Genomic DNA, 20,688 nt, shown 5'->3' with positions numbered 1-20,688 from the left:
CTTGAGAGTTGGTTCTTTTCAATCAATTGGTCAGACGTGTTAGCAAAACAGTCTGAATTTGTTCGCGATTCAGTCTGAATCATTCAGACAGCTCACATGCAAACTGAATCATTTGGAGTAACAGTAACAGGATACTAAAAAGTGCACTGCATGAAGTGGATATATGCCTTGAATCAACTGAAACAAAACCTACATCCATTCGTTTGCCAGAGATGGTCTTAATTATGTTAAACATATGCATGTGTAGCTTCTGTACCACAGGTAATTACATTTTCCTATCAAAAGTACCATGGCATTACCATAAATATAATACTAGTAATCATTCAGAAGTTTATGCTGTATTTCAAAGTACCACATTGTATCACCATCTGATCGGCTACAAACAGTGTACAATGCAGGGATTCTCAACGGGGCGGTAGCGATGCCAGGGTGCGCTGAGAGCAAATTAGTAGTCAGGGGGGCGTTGGGTTACAAATGGGGGGCGTTTATCACTCATAATAATCAAATCTATCGTCAAGTTTCTCTTTGCATTAAAACGTTTATCTAGACTTGGATTATATCAGTTGGTTCTCAAGTATACGGGTTGGTACGTATTTGTACCGCGGTTCATCTGATTTTGAAGTCTAGCGACACATCTGAAGTATCTGGTTTAGCAGCGTCAAATACACAGGCGGAGGTACAACCTCGACTAATGCACCTGTATGGCTCTATAGATGGATACGGCTCAATGGACAGAGCAGCATGAGTGCAAAGTTCTTTAAGGTCGAGCTCTTAAACTCGCAGCTTTGCGAGAATCAGTGAGAAGCAAGGCGCGAGAAGTGGAAACCATTTGAATTCGGCACAGAATTCTACATCACCACCCTTGAATTTACTATAGGAACACTAACTGTACTTTAGGCAGAAATAGATTGATAATATCTGACTATATCACTGCTTCAGCTCTATTAAATTTGTCATAGGCTACATTAGGGGAGTGAGGGAATATAATTAATTTGGGGTAAAATTAAATTGGGGTAAGGGAATGAAGTAGGGGGGCGTTCATCAAAAAAAGGTTGAGAACCATGTACTGTGGTACAGCCGCTAGAATACTCTTCTTTTTTGAAAGGTAACCCACACACAGCAACTAGCAATATAGTTTTCAATTGTACTTTTTTCTTTAAATATTTATTTATATGATTATTTATACATTTTAGATATTTTAGAATTTTATATTATGAAATGTTATATAAATTATTTTATATTTATAAAAATATGAAGTAGCTTAAAAGTTGTTGTTATAGAGTAACCAGAGACAGAGCACTATTATCAATCTTGGGGAAAAATACTTTACTTCGACATCAACTTTTTTCCCATGAAGCATAAATAATGATTTTAAAAAGATTGATTTCATCTTATACAAAAATAATTCAATGTGGAGAGAATCACATTTTGTATAAATCCAGCATAAAACAGGAGAATACACCAGCACTGTAGCCTCAGGTCATCTGGCAGTGGGTACACAGTCAACAACATAAAAAAAAAACTTTGAAGTGACCTTTTGAAAAGTGTTAAAACTCTAGATGGGACAGAAAGGGGAAATATGTATTTCTTCAGTTTACCAAATTACAGTTTTTTTATACAGTCTTAAGATTCTTGGACATATGTGCCAGTTAATGTGTAAGAAAACTTTTGACAATCGCAATAAAAAACTATTTCACAATACTTCCTGGTAGTTCAGGGTTGCATGAGCAGGTAATACTGTTTGAAATGGCGACTGGACTGACACAACTCACGTTTCCCAACTTTTTACCAATGACAATAACAGCTTGATTGTGGGTCAATATTTAGATTATAAAGGCATGCCATGAATCATGGCCGTTCCCTTCGGGATCACAGAGTGTACGGTGAACAGCTATGTGGACAGAGTTATCTTTTTGTCTGATCGACCGTCTCTTAGCTAATCTAGTATTCCTCGGATGAGGGTTTGTCATGCCATGGAATTTCATATGAATGCTGGCACAGATATACGATTCTTATCGATTTGACGACACTAATGCCAATAATTCTAAGTTGAAAGATCAATATGTCCACTGAAGACCTTTTTTTTATCATGTTCTGTTGATTGTGCTTTAACATTTATCTTTCTATCTTACTTTTAAGATATGTTGCCAGCAAAGTTGAAATGTTACTTCACAGGCCCGCCACACATCCAAACTGTTTTCTCTGACACATTGCATAGACTTACACTTCCTACCTGTTCCATAGATTGTCATGTCCTGAATCGCAGTTTACACGTTCAACAAGACAAATAAAACAGCACACCACATGGGCTATCAAATATTTACATCCTTCAGACTAATGATATAATAATGATATAATAATTGCTTCTATTTACATCCAAATGCATCAGAGTAATACATTATAAAGCCCCACTGTTGCTTCTAGATTAACATGTATGATTGTCATTTTATCCACAGTTCAATCACAGTATCAAGCATGTTTAGAAATACATGGACAAATATTGTGCTCTTATTCCAGGAACCGTTAGAGCAAAGCAACCATTATGTCCATTGACAAGCACATTAGGTTTCTTTTGGAGCACTGTTCAGGTTTCCACTGTGTCTTTGTATCTGTATCTTTATCTGACCATATTGTGTGTATTTCCTTTCCATTTGTTCTTCAAAGATGTCCGGATGACCCATGTTCATTGAAATGGTCTGGGAAATCAAATACTTTCACTAAAAGTTTGTGGTTGAAATGGCATCTACCCTTGTTGATCGCACGACCTAGGAAACCCAGTCTTCTCGTCACTCTACGATGAAACAAAACAACCCGACAGTGTTCAATTATGGTCTGCTCACAGCGTCCATCTCGCCTACCACTGCCCCTGGTTTATTGACTAACTCATAGTCCAGTGCGGCGTTAGCACTTATAAGGGGTTTCCACAGATACGGGTGTGATGAGGGGGAATGGGGAGGATGTGCTCCTGTTGCTAGGCATCGAGGAAGTCAGGTGTACATGCTCACCATGCCTGCAGCGGACACTGCAGAAATAAAGGAAGAAAAAGGATATGGTCAAATAAGCAAGTTTTGCCCTCGCCAAAAAAAATAACAGATCCACAAAGAGAGTATGGAATTTCCTAAGGCGTCAAAGGCATTATCAGCTCTACACCTCTGCCACACCTGACCAAATATGTTCCTTTTTCTCCTTCCCCTAATTCTCCTGCGTCTTTTTCCATTGAAACTGGCGTTTTTCTATTGTTTGGGTCTTCTGTTTTTTCCCTTTCTTTGGAGAGGGAGAGGCAGGTGACCCTCTCGTGACCCGTTAGCCGACAAACAGCCTCACCTGATAAAGGTGCCAGCCAGCTGCTCAGACTATGCTCATTACATATAAGTCTCAGAGTGGAGGTGAGTTTTTGTTGTTGGGGTGGGTGGGATACCTCGGCAAACAGGAGGGTTATAAAGCCTGAGCATAGTTTGTAAAGTCCCCAAAGTGCCCATCACCCACAGCAGCACCACCCAGTCCAAATACAACACACTGATAAGAGACAGCCTGGAAGAGCTTGAAATTGCTCTCTCGGAGTTTAGGGGGTTGAGGAACCACATACCTGAGATGTCTACAGTAAATGCATTCAACTGAACTCACATTGTTGGCTGTACTTGGTGAATTCCATTTGTAAATTGTATATTTGCAAATTAATAGAGAAGTTTATTGTAAATGGAAAGAAGAAGGATCTTAATAAGTAAGGCACATGCTGGCAGGAAGTTCAAGCCATCAGGCCCAGTGCTGTCGATGATGCAGCAGCGTGGGAAATTGGGCGTGTGAAAGCAGTGACTGCAGACCGCATTTTAGGCTAGAGCAGTCACAGAACGCAAGGGAAAGGGGAAGATTGCGTAATTACTTTATGCACTCCCGTCCACGGCAGGGAAGCCAAAGGAGAGCAAGGGCTTTGATTAACAATGAGGATCATTTAGACCATAAAGTTGGCATGATACAGAAGTTGCAACTGACTTTACTTCCGTATTGTGACGTATTTCCGAGTGAAGCAGCTTATCGAACAAGAAAAGAATATGGGGCGGGGATTTGAGTTATCCATTGGTTGTTGATTGGATTGTGAAAATATGGGTGTTGCATAGCGGAACGGAGGCAGATCTAAATGTGAGTTTGTATTGGAAACACACACCCCTACCACCATGCTGCTCAAGTCAGTGCCGGTTATCTGTGAAATTGAGCAGCGATCTCAACACATTTATGATCAAACTGACAACATAAATGCATGAGCACAACGCTGTCTTTGCTTACGAAGAGGCTGTAGCCGTTGAAAAACGAGTGAGTAAAAGATAACCATATTTTAACATTTTGAATCACAATACACTAAATATAAAGGAAAAAACACTTCATAGTGCTGTACATCCCAAGATAACTGCATTCAAAAATATAAATATACTCCAGAGGCATCCAAAGTGTTGTATTCATTAGTGATCACGTCAGCAATTCAGGCGTGAAATGTCTCGAACACATCTCGGAAAGCTGTTATTCCTCTTAATTCGAAATGTAAATTCAAGCCAGCTGACCCATGACCAAGGAAGTTTGGGTTAAGGAACGATAGTTTTGAAGGAAAACAGATGAAAATACACCTTGCCATCTTCACCAACATGCGATTTGCACTTCGTTCAGCTCTATGAAAGGTTGTGGTGTTTATAAGAAAGGGGCAGGGTTTAAACTGACTAAGTGATTGGAGAAGTCCTGCATACGTCACCAGAGAGAAGTCTGTCATTTCACCGGAAGATAGAGTTATGACATTTTGATTAAAGATTACGAGGTAAAAAAATCTTTTTTTTAAATAGAACATATGCATGTATCATTCACAATAAGATCAATAACATGCATTTAGAAAATAGATAGGGCGAATTTTTTCATTTAAGAGTGGCATTGCAGAGAGATAGAAGAGACATTTTGATTAAATTCTTTATTAAAAACCAAATTATCTACTGTACACTATACTTTCCACATTAGTTTTATAGCTCTATAATCTTACTATATGTTAACAATTGTCACATTTGTTTCTATTTTTTTTTCTTTTCCAAAGGAGTTTTAGAAGAAAGAAAGAAAGAAAGAAAGAAAGAAAGTGAAAGGAGGTTTCATCAATCAAGCCGTGCTCAGGCTGGGATCACGGGTGACTGATTGGTCAGGCTGTTCAAAGGAAACAGGAATTCTGAGGAGTATCCACATGTTGTCTCGCTCCACTGATTGTGATGTGCAACAAGCTCAGCTAAACAAAAGACATCGAAGCAGGTCAAGTCTGTGAACACATTCTCTGCTTTAATCAAATTTTACCTGCCGTTTTTCAACAGATAACTGAAATTCAGTTTGATAGTGATTAAAGGTTTATTATTTTTGTTTGGTCAGGTGACCTTGGCTTGAGGGAATATTCCAGGATACATACATGCAAGTTATGATCTATTGACAGCATCTGTGGCATCCTGTCGATTACCACAGAAAATAATTGTGACTTGTACCTCAGTTTACCAAGAAACAAACAAAAACAGTTACGGATTTTCAATATAAGTCAGTGGTGCAAATTTAAAATGGTTGCACAATGAACTTCCATTGTAAGTGCCACAGATACTTTCAGTAGAACTTAACTTAATTTCACCTAGATTGAGAGAGGATCTGATTTCCTCACCCAATGCAGATCTACAGAATCACTATACAGTATATAAACAGTATTTACCCAGGAGAGACCCCCAAGTTGCACCATTCTGTTTACAGGAGCATCCTAATGTGATAGGAATTAGACAAGTCAAAAAACAGTCACATCTAGTAAATATTTCTTGGAAGTGTGGAAATTTAGTATGAAAGTTTTAGTTTAAAGATTTGCTGAGGCTTTAAAGAAACAGTTCACCCAAAAATGAAAATTCTCTCATCATTTACTCCCCCTCATACCATCTCAGATGTGTATGACTTTCTTTCTTCTGCAGAACACAAATAAAGATTTTTAGAGGAAGTGAAAGTGGAGATTTATGGTAAAAAAAGGACTTAAAAATGTATCTATTTTTCACCCACACCCATTATATCGCACCTAAGGACATAGATTAAAATAAAAAAAGTTCTGGTCACCATTCACTTGCATTGTACAGACCTACAGAACTGTAATATTCTTCAAAAAAATATTATGTTTGTGTTCTGCAAAAGAAAGAAAGTCATACACATCTGGGATGGTCTGAGTGTGAGAAAAAAAATCATTTTTGGGTGAAATAACCCTTTAAGTGATTACAGCTCATGATTCTAACCCACATCAAGAAGCTTGATTGAAACATGCAGAACATGCAGACAAGATGTGACCTCCCATTAAAGAAAGCAATCATCTCAGTTAGTTGAGATTCAAGAGATTCTAATGTGTACTGGTAAATGTTGTGGATGAATGACCTGTTTGCTGGTGGACATTGAGCTCAGTGTACTGAGACTGTTGGCATCCGTCACCACCATGGTCGGGGGGAAACGAGAAGGGTGAGAATACTGGGGCGGCTCCTGCTTGTGTGAGTACACTGTAAAGATAACACACAGACAGAAGATCACATCGGTAAATTGAGGATGATTTTGAGCTGTGTCTTTTTCATGCATGATTAATAGATATTGATTAATTGATCTTGAATAGATCTTGATTTGATCATGATTAGTAGATCTTGGAGAAAGGAGGATCCACTGACTGTGTGAGTGTGAGACGGAGGCCATGAAGGGCTGCTGGCTCATATGGCTGGGTGACTGATGCATGAGCTGTTGATGTGGACTGTTTAGCTGCTGCGAAAACTGCACCGGCTGCAGTGCTGCCAGACTGCCTGTAACGCTGTTGATGACGGGTACTGTCTGTGCCTGCGATGTGTTTAAACCTGCATTCAAGGACAATGAAATGATGTCATTATATCAAGCAAAAGAAAGGGTGTCTATTGTGCACCCCAGTGTAAATAGCATCTGCCACACAAGGCAGCTATTTGCACCCTAATAGCCTGGTGGAACCACAGAAATATACGAAAAAAGAACCAATAGATGTTGCTGCAGTGCTGTGGGGTGTAAAGACGGTGTGTGAATGTGTACTGTTGTCCTAGCTATTGCGGTTCGAATCCGCATTTTGTCCCACTCTTTTTCCCATCCGATTTCCTGTTTCCACTCTTAAAATTTCCTTTAATATTACTTAAAATAATAGATAAAAATGAATATAAATGTTGATTTCATCGCAGTGATTTGGTCACGGTGAATGTCGGGGAGCGCAGAGAAAGGTTTGATATGGAGGCGATCTGTCGATCACACTCGTTCCAGCGTGAAATTATGGTTATTGTAGTAAAACCAAGGTTATTTTTTCTAAGGTACGGTTAAGGTTAGGGGTAGGGGTAGGGGTTAATGTAGTGTGTCTGTGGGAATCTAAACACAATAAACACACTGCAGTGATGCCCATACTGTATGTTAGTTTTATGGGTGCAAATAATATCTGAAACCATTTGCACCAGTTTGCAATTATATCTACTATTATTTGCACCAGGGTTGGGGTGCAAATAATATTTGCCACTATTTGTACTGGGTGTATATACATACATCATTATTTGCACCAGGGTGTAAATAGCATCTGACACTATGTGCACCAGGGTGCAGTTAATATCTACCATTATTTGGACCAGTGTTGGGGTGCAAATAATATCTGCCAATATTTGCACTGGGGTTTAAATAGCATATACCATTATTTGCACCAGGGTGCAAGTAGCATCTGCCGTTTTTTTAAAGACAAAGAGTCTCATTCACTGAAAAGTTGCATATTTATGTGCGCAGAAATAATTCACGCCCTCACAACAGGTGCGAATGCACATAAATTTGTTCTTACCTTATGCATGTTTTATGCAAAGTTTGTCATTTGCATAAAAAATACACAAATTATTTCAATATGATCATTTATATCAATACAATGATTTCAATTTTTTTATATACTTTTATATATAAATCTTATATGATCTCCATATCTCATCTTGAGCTATAATGCACATCATTTTTGTTACTCTTAAAGGTGCACTCAGTAACTTTTGTCTTTGTGTCATCTTGGACTTAAACTGACACCTAGCGGCTTGGATGCAGCATAACTGGATGCAGTATAATCGTTTTCAGTTTCAGATGCCATTGTAGAAATTTAGTATTCACAGTCAGCCATGATTACTTTAATCAATGAATGAAAGTGTCAAATAACAGGACGGTTACTGAGATTAAGGGAGTAGTATTCTGATGGTCATGTGATTCTTACATGGCAGCCTCCATGTGCGGACCCTCTCCACGTAGAATAAAACAGCTTTTATAAGGTTACTGTTATGATTGGAGTCTTCATTTTATTGTGAATGGTCATGATTCAATTCATGTCTTTAGGAGTTAAACTTTTTTAATGATGAAAAAATGACTGAGTGCACCTTTAAATAAGTATTACTTACTGTAGGGTTATGCAGTTATTCAGTTTCTAAAAATGTATATAAAAACCATTCAAATATTAGAAGAGAGTCTAACAACTGCATATGTGTAGTTTCAACTGGTTCTAAATGTTATCGTCAATTTAGAAATTTAAATTTAAGTGCAAACTTATATTGAATCATGATTTCTGCGTTAAAAAAAGGGTTTCACGCACAAATAAGTGTGTACGCATGGTTACGCATCAGAAATACAGTCGGGTCACATCCAGCGACACTGCGACAGTCGCGACACGTTATGCTGCTCACATCCAGTGTAGACAGCACGTTAGTTAATGAGACCCAAAGTGAAAGAAAGAAAGAAAGAAAATGATGGTAGGATACTCACTCTGTGCGATGGCCATGACTCCAGAGAGGGGCATTATGAGGTTGGGGGTCTGCTGGTGTGCGTGGTGGGTTGCATGGATGTTGGTCAGTGTGCTGACAGGAGGAAGACCTCCACCTGATACCGAGATCTGTAAACAAAACACGCCATTTAGCACAGTCACAGAGAAATTCTGTGGCCTATTCTACTCCACACCTCTAAATAACACTCATGAGGTGTTCCTCCCTTTATAGAAATGAGTGTCTAATCAGTGTTTTCACATGTTAATAGGTTTGGAAAGACATGACTAAATAATAACAGAATTTTTATTTTTGGGTGAACTATTCTTTTAAGAGTAGTTCACTGTCAAATAAAATGGCTAGAATTTTCAGTTCTCTATCAGAACTTTTTCAACAGTACTCTTATCTTAAGAAGGTATCGGAGCCCTGAGAGAGACACAGATGGTTTATTTGAATAAGTTGAGTTGAGAGGAGGCCGTGCTCAGACAACCGTCTGACCGCTCAGATAAGCTGCTGTCAAACTCCCTTCCTCCTGCGCTGACTTCCGCCCTCCCATTGACAGAAACACACCTTAAAGCCATGATAAAGTCAACATATAGTGCAAACCACCTCTGTGTCAGAGTAGCGCTGCAGCCTTGCTGGAAAAATGTATGCATATAAAACTGTACTGAAACAAAAGAGTACATGAATATCTCGCCCAAATCAAACATTAGCATTTACATTGCACAGGGAAAGGAAAATAAAGATTTAACTTCATTGAGCGCTGTTGTCACTCAACTGACAGAGAACAAGCAAAACTCCACCCTTCTCCTCCCTTAACGGGGCATTTAATCAATACAAACATAATGTTTCTTTGTCAGGTTTGTTGGCACAGCTATGGCCGTGCCCCTTTCTCACTACCACTGGCTAACATTTACTAACATCAGCCCCATGGTGCACTGTAGGCCAAGGCCTGCCATCTGCCTCTGCTTTAAGCACAGGGAAGTACAATGCAGTGTTTGTTAGCCTACTTACTGGGTAAAGGTAGTATCTATCAGGCCCTACTTTGTGTTTCTGTGTCAAGAGCCGAAATGACGTTATCTTATCTCGACCCAGGAGTGCCCATGTGTGCTTACCATCTTGGCATCAGGTGACAGAAGGCTGTGGCTAGGGTCCAGGGCCCCCGGAGAGACTTGCTGTAACACTGACTGGCTGGTCGCTATGACATTGCTGCTATGGTGATTGATCGTTGTGGAGGAACTGACTTCGCCAGGACCCTGTTGGCTGTACCTGATACCTGTTAAGGAAAAGAGAAAAAAACAAAGTAAATACATTAATGCACCATTTACAAAATGTGTATCACACATATACACTTTTAGTTCCCTGACTGGGTGATTCTTATGAATCCTGCAGAGAAAATGTCCTGGTCCTATTTTACTCCAAATGAAAAAAGAAAAACTGAAAATGTATTTTGCATATAGAAAATTAAGCCTTTCTTAATGCCTTCAAGGTTTTATGAGATTGTGAGATTATTATCATGACAGTTATGCACATTTTTCGGGGGGGCTAATTACTATTAAATTGTTAATAGTAGTACTCTCTTGGTACTGCCTTTCATTTTTGCTGATCTTTAAAAAATCATTGTACAGTACAAAAAATTATACAGTGTTACAGTAATGAGAATCATCATTGAAAACAATGGTAATAGTAAAATTAAGATGTCCAGACATATAAAATGTACTTAAGTCTCCTGAAAATAATGTCACTATGTAAAAAAAAAAAAAAAAACATATTAGTCCTAAATGCTGGCTTCATTTTCTTTATGCAGAATATAATTTTATATTTTTATGTATTGATTTGACGTTAACTATGACCAGAACCTTTCTTGAGAGGTTTCGTGAGAATCCAATCTGTTTCTGTTATCCACAGACAGCTTAAGGCAGAGCAAACAAATGGGTCCCTGCAAGTGATATTGGCCCCAGAACAGTCAAGGCCACCTAAATGTGTACATGAAGTCTGCTCTCAGCTCTAAAAAAAACTACACCACACTGACCCTCTGAGCTCCACAGGAATAATCTATGTGAAATAAAATTTTATGAGTGAATTTCACTCTACCGAACTCTAATCCTCTGTCTAGACCTTTTTTATCTTCTTTTGGTACTCTTGACCAGTCAGGGCCACAGGAATCTAAACCGTCTACTATTAAATGGATGTTTGCCAATCCCAGCCTCCTCAGATATGAACAAGGTAAACATTGGTCAATTAAAGATAATGTTAGACACGTTTTTCAGTCTGTTCCAAAATGGTTCACTGGTGTTTTTGAGTGTATGTTTCTCTAGCCAATCAATATAATGACACAGTTTGCTGTGGAAAGATTAGTTGCCACTCACAGAATGACATACAAAAAGCTAAATGACCAACAGAACAGCAAAAGCATAATGTAAACACAACATAGTATTCCAAATGAGCTTCCCAATTTTTTAATGAACCGTGAGGATTCTGTGCTGACAAAAGATGTTTATTTAATGCTTATTCCCATAGCTCGTTTATATGCAAACCACAACAGTAGCCACAGCTAATTTGACAAGGAGCTCTGTGAATTAAAACAAGCAATTGATCCCTCTACAGTGTTTCATTGCACCAGGAAACTCAGAGCAGACACAACTTTGGCCCCCTCAGCACTCAGCCGGCATTGCCAACTCTCAAAGGCGTCTTGTAAACACCAGGACAGGACAATAAAGCACTGCATTGTGCCTACGACCTGCTTACCACAAAATGGTAGAGCAACCATAAACAGTCTTTACTTTACAGCCACGCACCCACTAAAAGTGTCAGGGAGAGAACGGGCTATTGTCCAACTCCGTCAGGCATTCACTCAGGCTGCAGTGAACTCCTCTCATGTTCAGTCATTCAGGTCTGTGCTGTCTGGGCCATGCTGACCAGCAGGAGGGCTATGTTTCTCAGGGAACCAGGAACCGAAATACAACTACTGAGAACATGATATAAAAGCTGTGTGGAATGGTGAAGAAGCATTTGTTATGGTAAAACACAGAAAATGTGCACATAAGACTAGTGGTCAACCCACATGGGTTTTTCAAGGACTGATGCCGATATCTAGAATGCAGGGTGATCGCTGGCCGATGTAATGCTTGTAAATTTACATTTATTCATTTGACAGACAATTTTATCCTAAACAACTTATAGAGCATTCAATGTATACATGTTATTGGTATGTATTATTTACTCAAAATTCACTGAACAAATTTGAAAACTGAAACTGCTTATTATAGACATCGTTGTAAGTAGAGTTTGGTGCTGATACAAGGGAGAGCTAAAGGCTAGGATATACTTCGTTTTTCCATGTGCCATTACATCTTGTGCACAGTCGAGCACTCTAACCTTTCAAAGTATACTCTTTTGACCGGTAGCCTAAACAGACGTGATCATTGCATGCACATTACGACTGCTTCGCAATACTCTTTTAGAACAGTCAACAGCAGGAGCATGTGCCGATGACACATAAAGACGTAAACTGTCCGCGTGTCTAGAAAAATTAGGCTGCACACATACAGTACACAAATTCTGTGCTGATGACATTTTGCATAGCATAGCATTGCTGCGGCACATGGAAAACCAAAGTATACTGTGGTCTTAACACTTCAGTTAATCAACCAAGCAGACAAGGTAATCGGTTGATTAATCATCCTGAAGTGCATTTCCCAAAACATTGTTAGCCAACTACGGTCACAAGTTCCATCGTTACCAAGTAGTTAATCGATTTGGTGTTTCCTGAAATCGTAGTTCCACCGAACATTCGCAAACAGCATCGCAAAGTTGAGTGATTGGAACTACAGCTCTTTGCCTGTGGTTAGTATTATAGATTCTTTTTAGTTTGCTGTGTAGATGTTATTTGATTTAGCTGAGGCTTCTATATTTTTAATTCCATATACTTTACAAAGAAGTATGCTAAAAATACATTTTGTAATTACCTTTTGTTGTAGGCTAGGCTAATACAAATGTACAAAAAATCTGTTGCAACTGCAAAACTCCCTAGCTAAAAAGGCAAAGTGAGGTGGGAAATCCTAAAGGGGAGTGGTAGCAGGTTTTAAAGGGTTCATCTCTCCCTTGGACACATGTAATATCAAAGCCTTGCTCCTCATCCTCAGGCAGTGCCCTTTATAGCATTGCTGCATTTGAGAGGCCTCCTGGGTCTTAGCAGGACCTACGTGGCCTTTCAGCCTTTCTGTTACCCCCAATAGACCGAGCAAGGACAGTTAAACTCTTCTATCCTCTGGTTGTCCTCTGCCAGTATTGTGGGGAGGAGGACACCTCAACAACACAATATAATAGTACTCAACATGAAGTCATATTAATGAAAGTGAAAAGTCTCTAAAAATGTAAGTTTCTTTAAAAAACTATTAATGTTTTAGACAACCAGCACATTGTAACTTATTAAGATCAAAGAACATTTTGATTGTGGTTTGCTTTTCCAATGGCACCATAACACAAACATACGAGAGATCACAGTGAGCCCCCAAAAGCACATATTGGCTGACCTTCCAGCAGTGGCAAAATGGCTTGTCTGTTATCAACAGGCCAAACAAGAATCAATAAAAACTAGAGTCTCTCTCCGATCTGACCTGGTAACGACCTCTGAAAAACCTGGGTTTCACATAGTTTTCGGAGAGGGGGGCTGAGGCCAAGAACCACCCAGTTCACCCTCCATACCTCAAGCAGAAGGGACTCATCAGTCCTGTCTGGCCCGAAAAGAGCCAATACCCCATTGGACAGCGCCTGCTGTTTTGCTCAGAGCTTGGCCTCAGCCTCCATAGGCCAGCCCATAAAGGTAAAAGGGCCTTTGGAGTGTCCCTCCCCTTGGCCCAGCAGAGATAAATGAACCTCAGTTACAGTCACTACAGTCTTCTAATATTCCCCAGACAAAAGAGCTCCCTGCCGAGAGAGGGTAAAGAGACCAGGGAAGAGGGGAGTCCCTTATCAAAGGCCTGGGAGATGTAGTAGCCAAGGATTTTAATTGTCAATTAAGCATGCATAATACAGGCTGTGCCCTGGCAACGTGATGAGGTGGCCTGCTGTGCCATTCTTTTCAGGCCAGCTTCTGACACCAAAAAACAGCTGATGCTGCTGGCAGGGCACTGGTAGGATACCTTGTAAGCCCCTTGACTAAAAGTGAGGAAGAGAAGACTCTCTTCCACCTCTGACCTAACGCACCCGCCCCCATCCTAACAGACTTCCACACACGCATACATATATATACACAACCTGAGGTCATTGACTGGTCAGGTGTGCAGGGGCAATCACTACTTGAAAACAGACAAGCCACTCATTGCCACGCCATTTGCACAACACACCCACGGCAAAAGCACTCTGACTCTTTGGTACTCAAACATGAAAGAGAAACAATAGGTAATAAGCTAGCGGAGTCAAAGAGTGTATATTTCTTTTAGTGTCAAAGTCTTGCCATACCAAACTAAGTCAATAAATCCTCCTGGGAATACAATTCGTTAGATAACAGAGGAGCGGGGATGGCGGTAAACTGTTGTGACCCTACAGGTATAAGTTTGCCTCAAGAGTGAGTTGGCCTTGTGCTCGCCTGACCCGGGCCTGACCCTGAGCCCTGTCCAAGGGTGGCTGCTCTTTGTGTCTCACTCTTGCCTGCTGACTTCAGTGGAGCTGAGATTGCAGGTACAATGCAGATTGTTCTCGGCGTGTTTTCAAAGCTGGGAATAACAATGCCATTTGCTCAGCTCACTCTGTCTCATTGATCACTGCTGTCCTCTCTGCTGTCTCCCTGATGTCATCAACTATGTCATCTCTTTATTCTTGCTCTCGTGGAATGATTATGATGAAGTTTGTGCTAATTATCATTTCCAGGCATTTCTGCCATGGAGCCAACAACTCAATTGGAGAGCAATGGTATGACTGTATGATCAAATAAAAGACATGAGCTTACAATTAATTTTTCAGTACCTTGCATCTTGCTCGGTGGGGAACTGCTGGCCTGTGGGTGAAGTGGAGAGCCGTGAGATAGGAGAGGGTTAATGCTGTGCGTTGGTCCACTGTAGGCGTCCATAGCCAACTTCTGTCTAAAGGCCTCTTCCTTCCGCCTGTTGGCAAACCAATTGTAGACTCGTACTTCTGTGACCAGGTTCGAGCCAAGCCCATGAGCTTTGGATGGTGATACTCCTCTCTGGAGGCACTCAGCCCTGAATGTAGTGAGAAAAATTTATTAACATCATTTCAAATGGCTTGAGAGTGGGGAATGTGTTCTGATGTTGACAGCTAGCAATTAGCACCCTGTTTTGTCCTTACCGATTGCACTCCTCCACCAGTGCCTCCCTCTCCTCTTTACTGGGGTTCTTCTGCCTTTCATAAGCCTGGTAGAGGATCTGTTGGGATGCAGGTCCCCATTTGAAGCGGTTCCGTCTAAGCTTCTTGCAAGCAGGTTCAATGCCAGCATCATCCCCTTGCTGCACCATACCCTGTCCGGACTGACTAAACTCTGAGAAAAAGAGTAGCACCTGATCCTGATTGCCTTTGTCCAACATGTTGCTGCCAGAGCCTTGCGTGGTCTGGTTGAATTCTGAAACATAATGTGAGTAATTAGAATTATTCATACATGACATAAAGTGTTTCATATACAACTGGGTGAGTTGGGGCAAGCATGGTATTATTGTTTTAAATACCAGTATAATCACACTGTACAGAATTATTTTGCCTTTTAGTTACCATAACTTAAAATTTGGAGTGAGAATAACTCCCCTGGATTGATGTTGTTGAGATAACTCAGTCATACAAGTTTTGGTTGGCTGAAATTGTGACAAGTTATTGAACTTCGAAAAACTATTCAGCCAAAATAAAAAGTTATAAGTCAAGATAATTACGCACATCAACATATTTGGATCCCCAGCATACACTGCTTAATGAATAAATTATGTAAATTGCAGTGTTACTTTTCTGTTTGCTGTTTTTATTTATGCTTGGTTGTTGTGTTTGTTGTCACTTTCAATTATTTGTCATATAGCAATAATTCAAAGCTCATCTTTTTAGTCAATGTGTTTGATTACTGTCACCATTATTGTGATTTGTGTGTAAAGTGTTGAGACTCATGTGTGTCTGCTTGACAAGTTTAACCCTTGTGCATCAATTTAAAAAAGTTACTTAGAGGTCCTTAGAGGACAAAAATGTCAGTGTCAAAAACTGCCATAATAATATTATATATTAATATTATTTTCCACTTTAAATTATTTAATTTTTTAACCAACATCATTCCTGATTATAACTAGCAAATATTAATTCATTTTCAGGATTTTAACCCTTTAAATGCCAGTTTGTTTACATAATGCCACTGTTGTTTTTTACATACATACAAATTTCTCAATACACGCATACAAAACACACTCTGACATCCATACCAACACACCCACACAATTTTAGCTGCATCATTTATTCAGTTGGCCTGCAGTGCTCTATAATACAGCAAACAGAAAATAGGGGAAAAGCACGTATTTGCTCCATAGGCTAAACATGAGAAAAATTGTGCCATCTGGTAGAAAATATAAAAATAAAAAAAAATTACATTTTGAAGCCAGGGCTCCAGAATGAAAGCATAACATCATAGAATTCATGATTTTATGCTTTAATGGCACTGGGATCAAATATTGCAGTTTTAATGGGTTTCAATGGGGACATTTTTGTCCGTAAGATCCTGAGTGTAACTATTTTGTGTACACAGTGTACTATAGATGCATTATAGGAACTGAGGTTGAAATATCAAAATTCCCCCAAAAATACACACCTTTGGCAAAATTTATGCTGTTGGCATTAACAGCAAAAATTATCAAAAAATAAAATAAATAAATGAAATGAAAAAGACAAAAATGTCCCGAAGGTCACACAAGGGTTAAGTCTGAGTATAGGGATCATATTAGTTAGTTAATCTCTGATCATCAACTGGCCATCAAATAGCAGTTTATTTCACTTCTGCAATGGCATAGTAACTACTTCTATGGTTAGCAATAATTTTAAATGATAATATAAGTAATTGCACTTCAATATTCTGAATTGAATTAGAATGAAGTTGATTGAACTAAGAAAGTCAAGTTTACTTAAAAAGTCATTATGCTCGTTTAACAAGATACACACTTTTCTTTAAGCTCTGTTTAAACAACTTTCCATCTGAAGTTGACAAAACTAAAAAATTTAAGGCAGCACGAACACTTACTCTTTTTTTAAATTGAAACAGCAAGATTTTGTACAGTACATATAACAACTATGCAATTTATACTAAGCCTCGTTTATTTTGAAATAAAAAGAAAAACGTTTTTTTTAATAGTGATTTAATAATTCATGCATCGAAAGGTTTATTATTATTATTATTATTATTATTATTATTATTATTATTATTATTATTATTATTATTATTATTATTCAATCTTATTGGGTACAAGGCAGATTTTTTTAATCTCAGAAACTGCTGCTTGATACAGTCACTGTCCATAAAGGATTCTGCATACAAATTAATGGAATACAACAAAGTAATTATTGTTACAACCATTAATAAGTCACATAAGCATTCAGCAAGAAATACAAATGAACTTACGTCTCAAAATCTCGCGCTGTTTCCTCACATACCAGGTGTAGAGCGCCGCGCGTTTCTGCGTTTTCATCGGTGTGCCTTTATTCAGGTGCTGCGACAGGTGGGACTGATTGAGGCCCGTCACATCCACCACCTCGCGCTGCGGAATATTGTGCTGCTGCATGTAACCTTTGATCATGCGGGCCGCGCGCCACGGGTCCTCGCTGTAGAGAAAGCACACATGAAACATTACTAAAACACTCTCATTTTTATATGAACATTAGCCATTTAATTTCGAGTCGGGCGTCTTTCAAATTTATAACAGTGCATTTGTAATCCGTTTAACGTTTTCCGCTTTCTCTGCGCCAGTAGTGTTTTCTAGTTTCTAAGTTTAAAGTGTTATTAGCGCGTTCAGTTGTTCCCAGCGCTAATAAACAATCGTTAATCAACGTTTTCAATGGGTTGTAAATACTTCCAAAGGTTAAAGACTTCATTGCGTGCGTGCAATTCAAGTGCCGTGATTTAATCACAAAAGGACAAGTTGGAGACAGCTGAGATAGACTTCAAGACAGCTGTATATTGTTCAGTGAGAACATTGTAAAGCCACTCGAGATAAATAATAACAAGTCCCTAATATAGCCTTGGGTTTAAACACGCATTATAAGCATTGCTCTGTATTTTATACCCGATGGTTTAAGTGGCAAAAAGCATACGAAAAGTGCTTAAACTAAAAGCAGCTATGATTTTGAAGTTCTAGAGAAACGAATTTGATCAGCTATTAAAAAGCATATCCCTTGAAGCAGGCTATATAAAATGTTGTGCTCAAAATAATAACAACATTTCTGTATATTATTATTAAGCCTTTATGAACATGAACATGTTTCTGGCCGCTGGCTTAATTCAAAGAGATGCGGACGCCAAGATTTTCTTACATTCACTTTTAAAGAAATACCTTTAATATGCTAATTAATATTACAAAATATTTTGCATAGTTTTTTATTATTTTTTTTTTTTTTTTACATGTATAGAGAAACATATCGAGAAATATTCTAACTAGAAAAAATAGAGGAAAACATGTCTTAAGTAATTTAGTTGTCTGGCCTTCTGGATCAAGTTTGCGGTTAAAGCAGCAAAATGTAGCTATATTTAAGAAAACGCAAAATGATGTAATATATATTAAATATGAATGATACAACTGATTAAGTTAAATGAAAATAATAGCTGAACAGACCTAAATAAATATAGATAAACATTGTCGGAAAGCTAATTATGGATGCCAGCTGCCCGAAGCTGCCAGCGTGTTTCAAGATGCATTAAAACGAAGTTTCTTACCAACGTCATTTCAGATGAAACTTTGGTTACGGAGGTCTAATTGTTGAAATCTGTTCACACTGTTGGATTTGGAGAATGACAACACATTTGGCTGAGCGCGATCTTGGTTTATAACTTTCGACAATGAATAACTAGATCTCCATTCACGCTAATCATTCGTCACTGTGTGTCTTTCAGTTGATGATTTATAGGATTAAATTAATAACTCAACTCCACGAGGTTAAGTTTTGATTTTCAGCTATATTTCGTGACGCTGATGTTGCTGTAACGATTGTGGAAATTTGGAGAATTATAAACAAGTAGGCAAACAAAACAGACCTATAGATAATGTAATTTATAGGCTGTGTGTGTGTGTGTGTGTTTTCTTTTTATTAATTTTTTTTTTTGCGTTTTTTTTTTTTGTTGTTGTTTTTTGCGTTTTTTTTTTTTTGCGTTTTTTTTTTATTTTTTGTTTTTTTGCGTTTTTTTAAACATATAATATTAATAATAATAATGCAGTAATTATTAGTATAATTTCTATACATTATAAAATGTTACATGGATCAAGTCATAGGACATTTAAATCAGAAACCGTGCGCGTTTTTTTTTTTTTTTTTTAGAGAGGGCAGAGGTGGTTAATAATAAATAGATCTTCTTTAGCTGATATATCTCTAAGTTAAAGAAATAACCCAAGTAGATAATTAGTAACTAGAATGTGAAAAGAGGAAACACTGGCGGGTGCTTTTAAATGTGTAAACACCGTAGTAGGCCTATATATATATATATATATATGTTCTGGAAAATCATGACTGAAAAATCACTGTTAAGGGTGAATTACTGGAGTCTACTTGTGTAAGTGTTTATTAAATGCCCTTTACGTTAGCACATCTGTAATATATATATATATATATATATATATATATATATATATATATATATATATATATATATATATATTATTTCGGTTGACTTTTTCATCCAGGTGCAACTCAAGCAGCTAATAAATAAACTTTCTTCCTAAATGTATCCTAATGACAGAAGTACGTGTCAAACTGCATTAATTTCCCAGTAGCTAATACAAGGCCTTTAACCACAGTACAATGTCAGATCAGAGGCTCCTTGACGTCTCTGTAGCCCAACTCTTGTTCGTCATATTTAATATACAGATCAAGTGATATTTGAAGAACAGGAACTTACGCCAATATTCGCTCGATTTCTGCCCTCTGTTCTGCTGCCTCCTCTGTGTTTTGAGACTGCAGCTCTTTCAGTATCGGTGGTGTATCGTAATCATCCCCGTCCTCCGAGCCTTCATCCCCTGATAACTTTTCCTTACTGTGTCCATTGGTCAGCGTATGAAAAACCGGCTTTAAATCCGCATCACTCCCATTCAGTTTGGAACTGGACGGGGATATCTGCAGACTATCTAGTTTAACTCCAAAACCGCTCGGGCTTGGGTCCAGGTCCTCCAAAGCTTGAAGAAGCACGTCTTTTGTAACTCCGGAGTCAAGTAGAGCGCTCAAAAGCTCTTGTTGCAGAGATGTCAACTTAGAAACCATTTTTGCAAACATTTAAATGCACGCAAGGAGGAAAAGAGGGAAAAACAGTATGTCAAATTCCCCCTCCTCACGCCTCCAATGAGTTCCTCTAAAGACACCTGCTTCGAGAAGTTGGGCCACTTGCCCGTCGGACAGAATGATATAACTTGCCATGATGCTTCCAGAGGGCAGGCAATATAAAATATGGTAATGAGTGGGCGGCTGCTGAGGACCTTTATGCAAATTAGTCCGAGGCCATATTGACAGACGCACAGGTACGGCGTGTTTACACACTAGAGCAGCGCTGTTTTTATTGGCCTCAGCATTCAGTTATCAGCAGAACTTTCAAGAACTTTGGACTCTGTCGACTTTTGTAAAAAAAAATAAAAATAAAAAAAAAAAAGAAGAAGAAAATGGGTTGTAATAGTAATAATGAGTTGAATTGGAATTTTAAGAAGAAAAGACA

At 38.6% G+C, this 20,688-nt stretch overlaps 1 protein-coding gene across 2 annotated transcripts; it reads right to left on the bottom strand.

Moving 5' to 3' along the window:
* Positions 1–1,302: 1,302 nt before the first annotated feature.
* On the bottom strand, positions 1,303–20,379 carry LOC127430304 (hepatocyte nuclear factor 1-beta-A-like). Of its 2 annotated transcripts, XM_051680025.1 has the most exons (10): positions 19,885–20,379; positions 17,401–17,600; positions 15,111–15,381; positions 14,769–15,004; positions 9,917–10,077; positions 8,806–8,932; positions 6,690–6,869; positions 6,409–6,527; positions 5,714–5,758; positions 1,303–3,022 (listed from the first exon to the last, which is right to left on the bottom strand). In XM_051680025.1, exons 1-10 carry the CDS (start codon positions 20,253–20,255, stop codon positions 3,002–3,004), a joined length of 1,731 nt encoding a protein of 576 aa, XP_051535985.1. In that variant the 5' UTR covers positions 20,256–20,379; the 3' UTR covers positions 1,303–3,001. The 2 variants fall into 2 exon arrangements, with proteins under 2 accessions (XP_051535985.1, XP_051535986.1); XM_051680026.1 differs by lacking the exon at positions 5,714–5,758.
* Positions 20,380–20,688: the final 309 nt, after the last annotated feature.

Source organism: Myxocyprinus asiaticus, chromosome 39, assembly GCF_019703515.2.
Source record: "Myxocyprinus asiaticus isolate MX2 ecotype Aquarium Trade chromosome 39, UBuf_Myxa_2, whole genome shotgun sequence".
NCBI lineage: Eukaryota > Metazoa > Chordata > Actinopteri > Cypriniformes > Catostomidae > Myxocyprinus > Myxocyprinus asiaticus.
This window is presented reverse-complemented; position numbering and strand designations above follow the sequence as displayed.

Coding starts and splice junctions, on each gene's coding strand:
- LOC127430304 (XM_051680025.1), bottom strand. CDS start 20,255: ATGTTTGCAAAAATGGTTTCTAAGTTGACATCTCTGCAACAAGAGCTT. Junction 8,933..9,916: donor TGTCACCTGATGCCAAGATG/GTAAGCACACAT, acceptor TTTTGTTTACAG/ATCTCGGTATCAGGTGGAGG. Junction 6,528..6,689: donor CTCCGTCTCACACTCACACA/GTCAGTGGATCC, acceptor TTATCTTTACAG/TGTACTCACACAAGCAGGAG.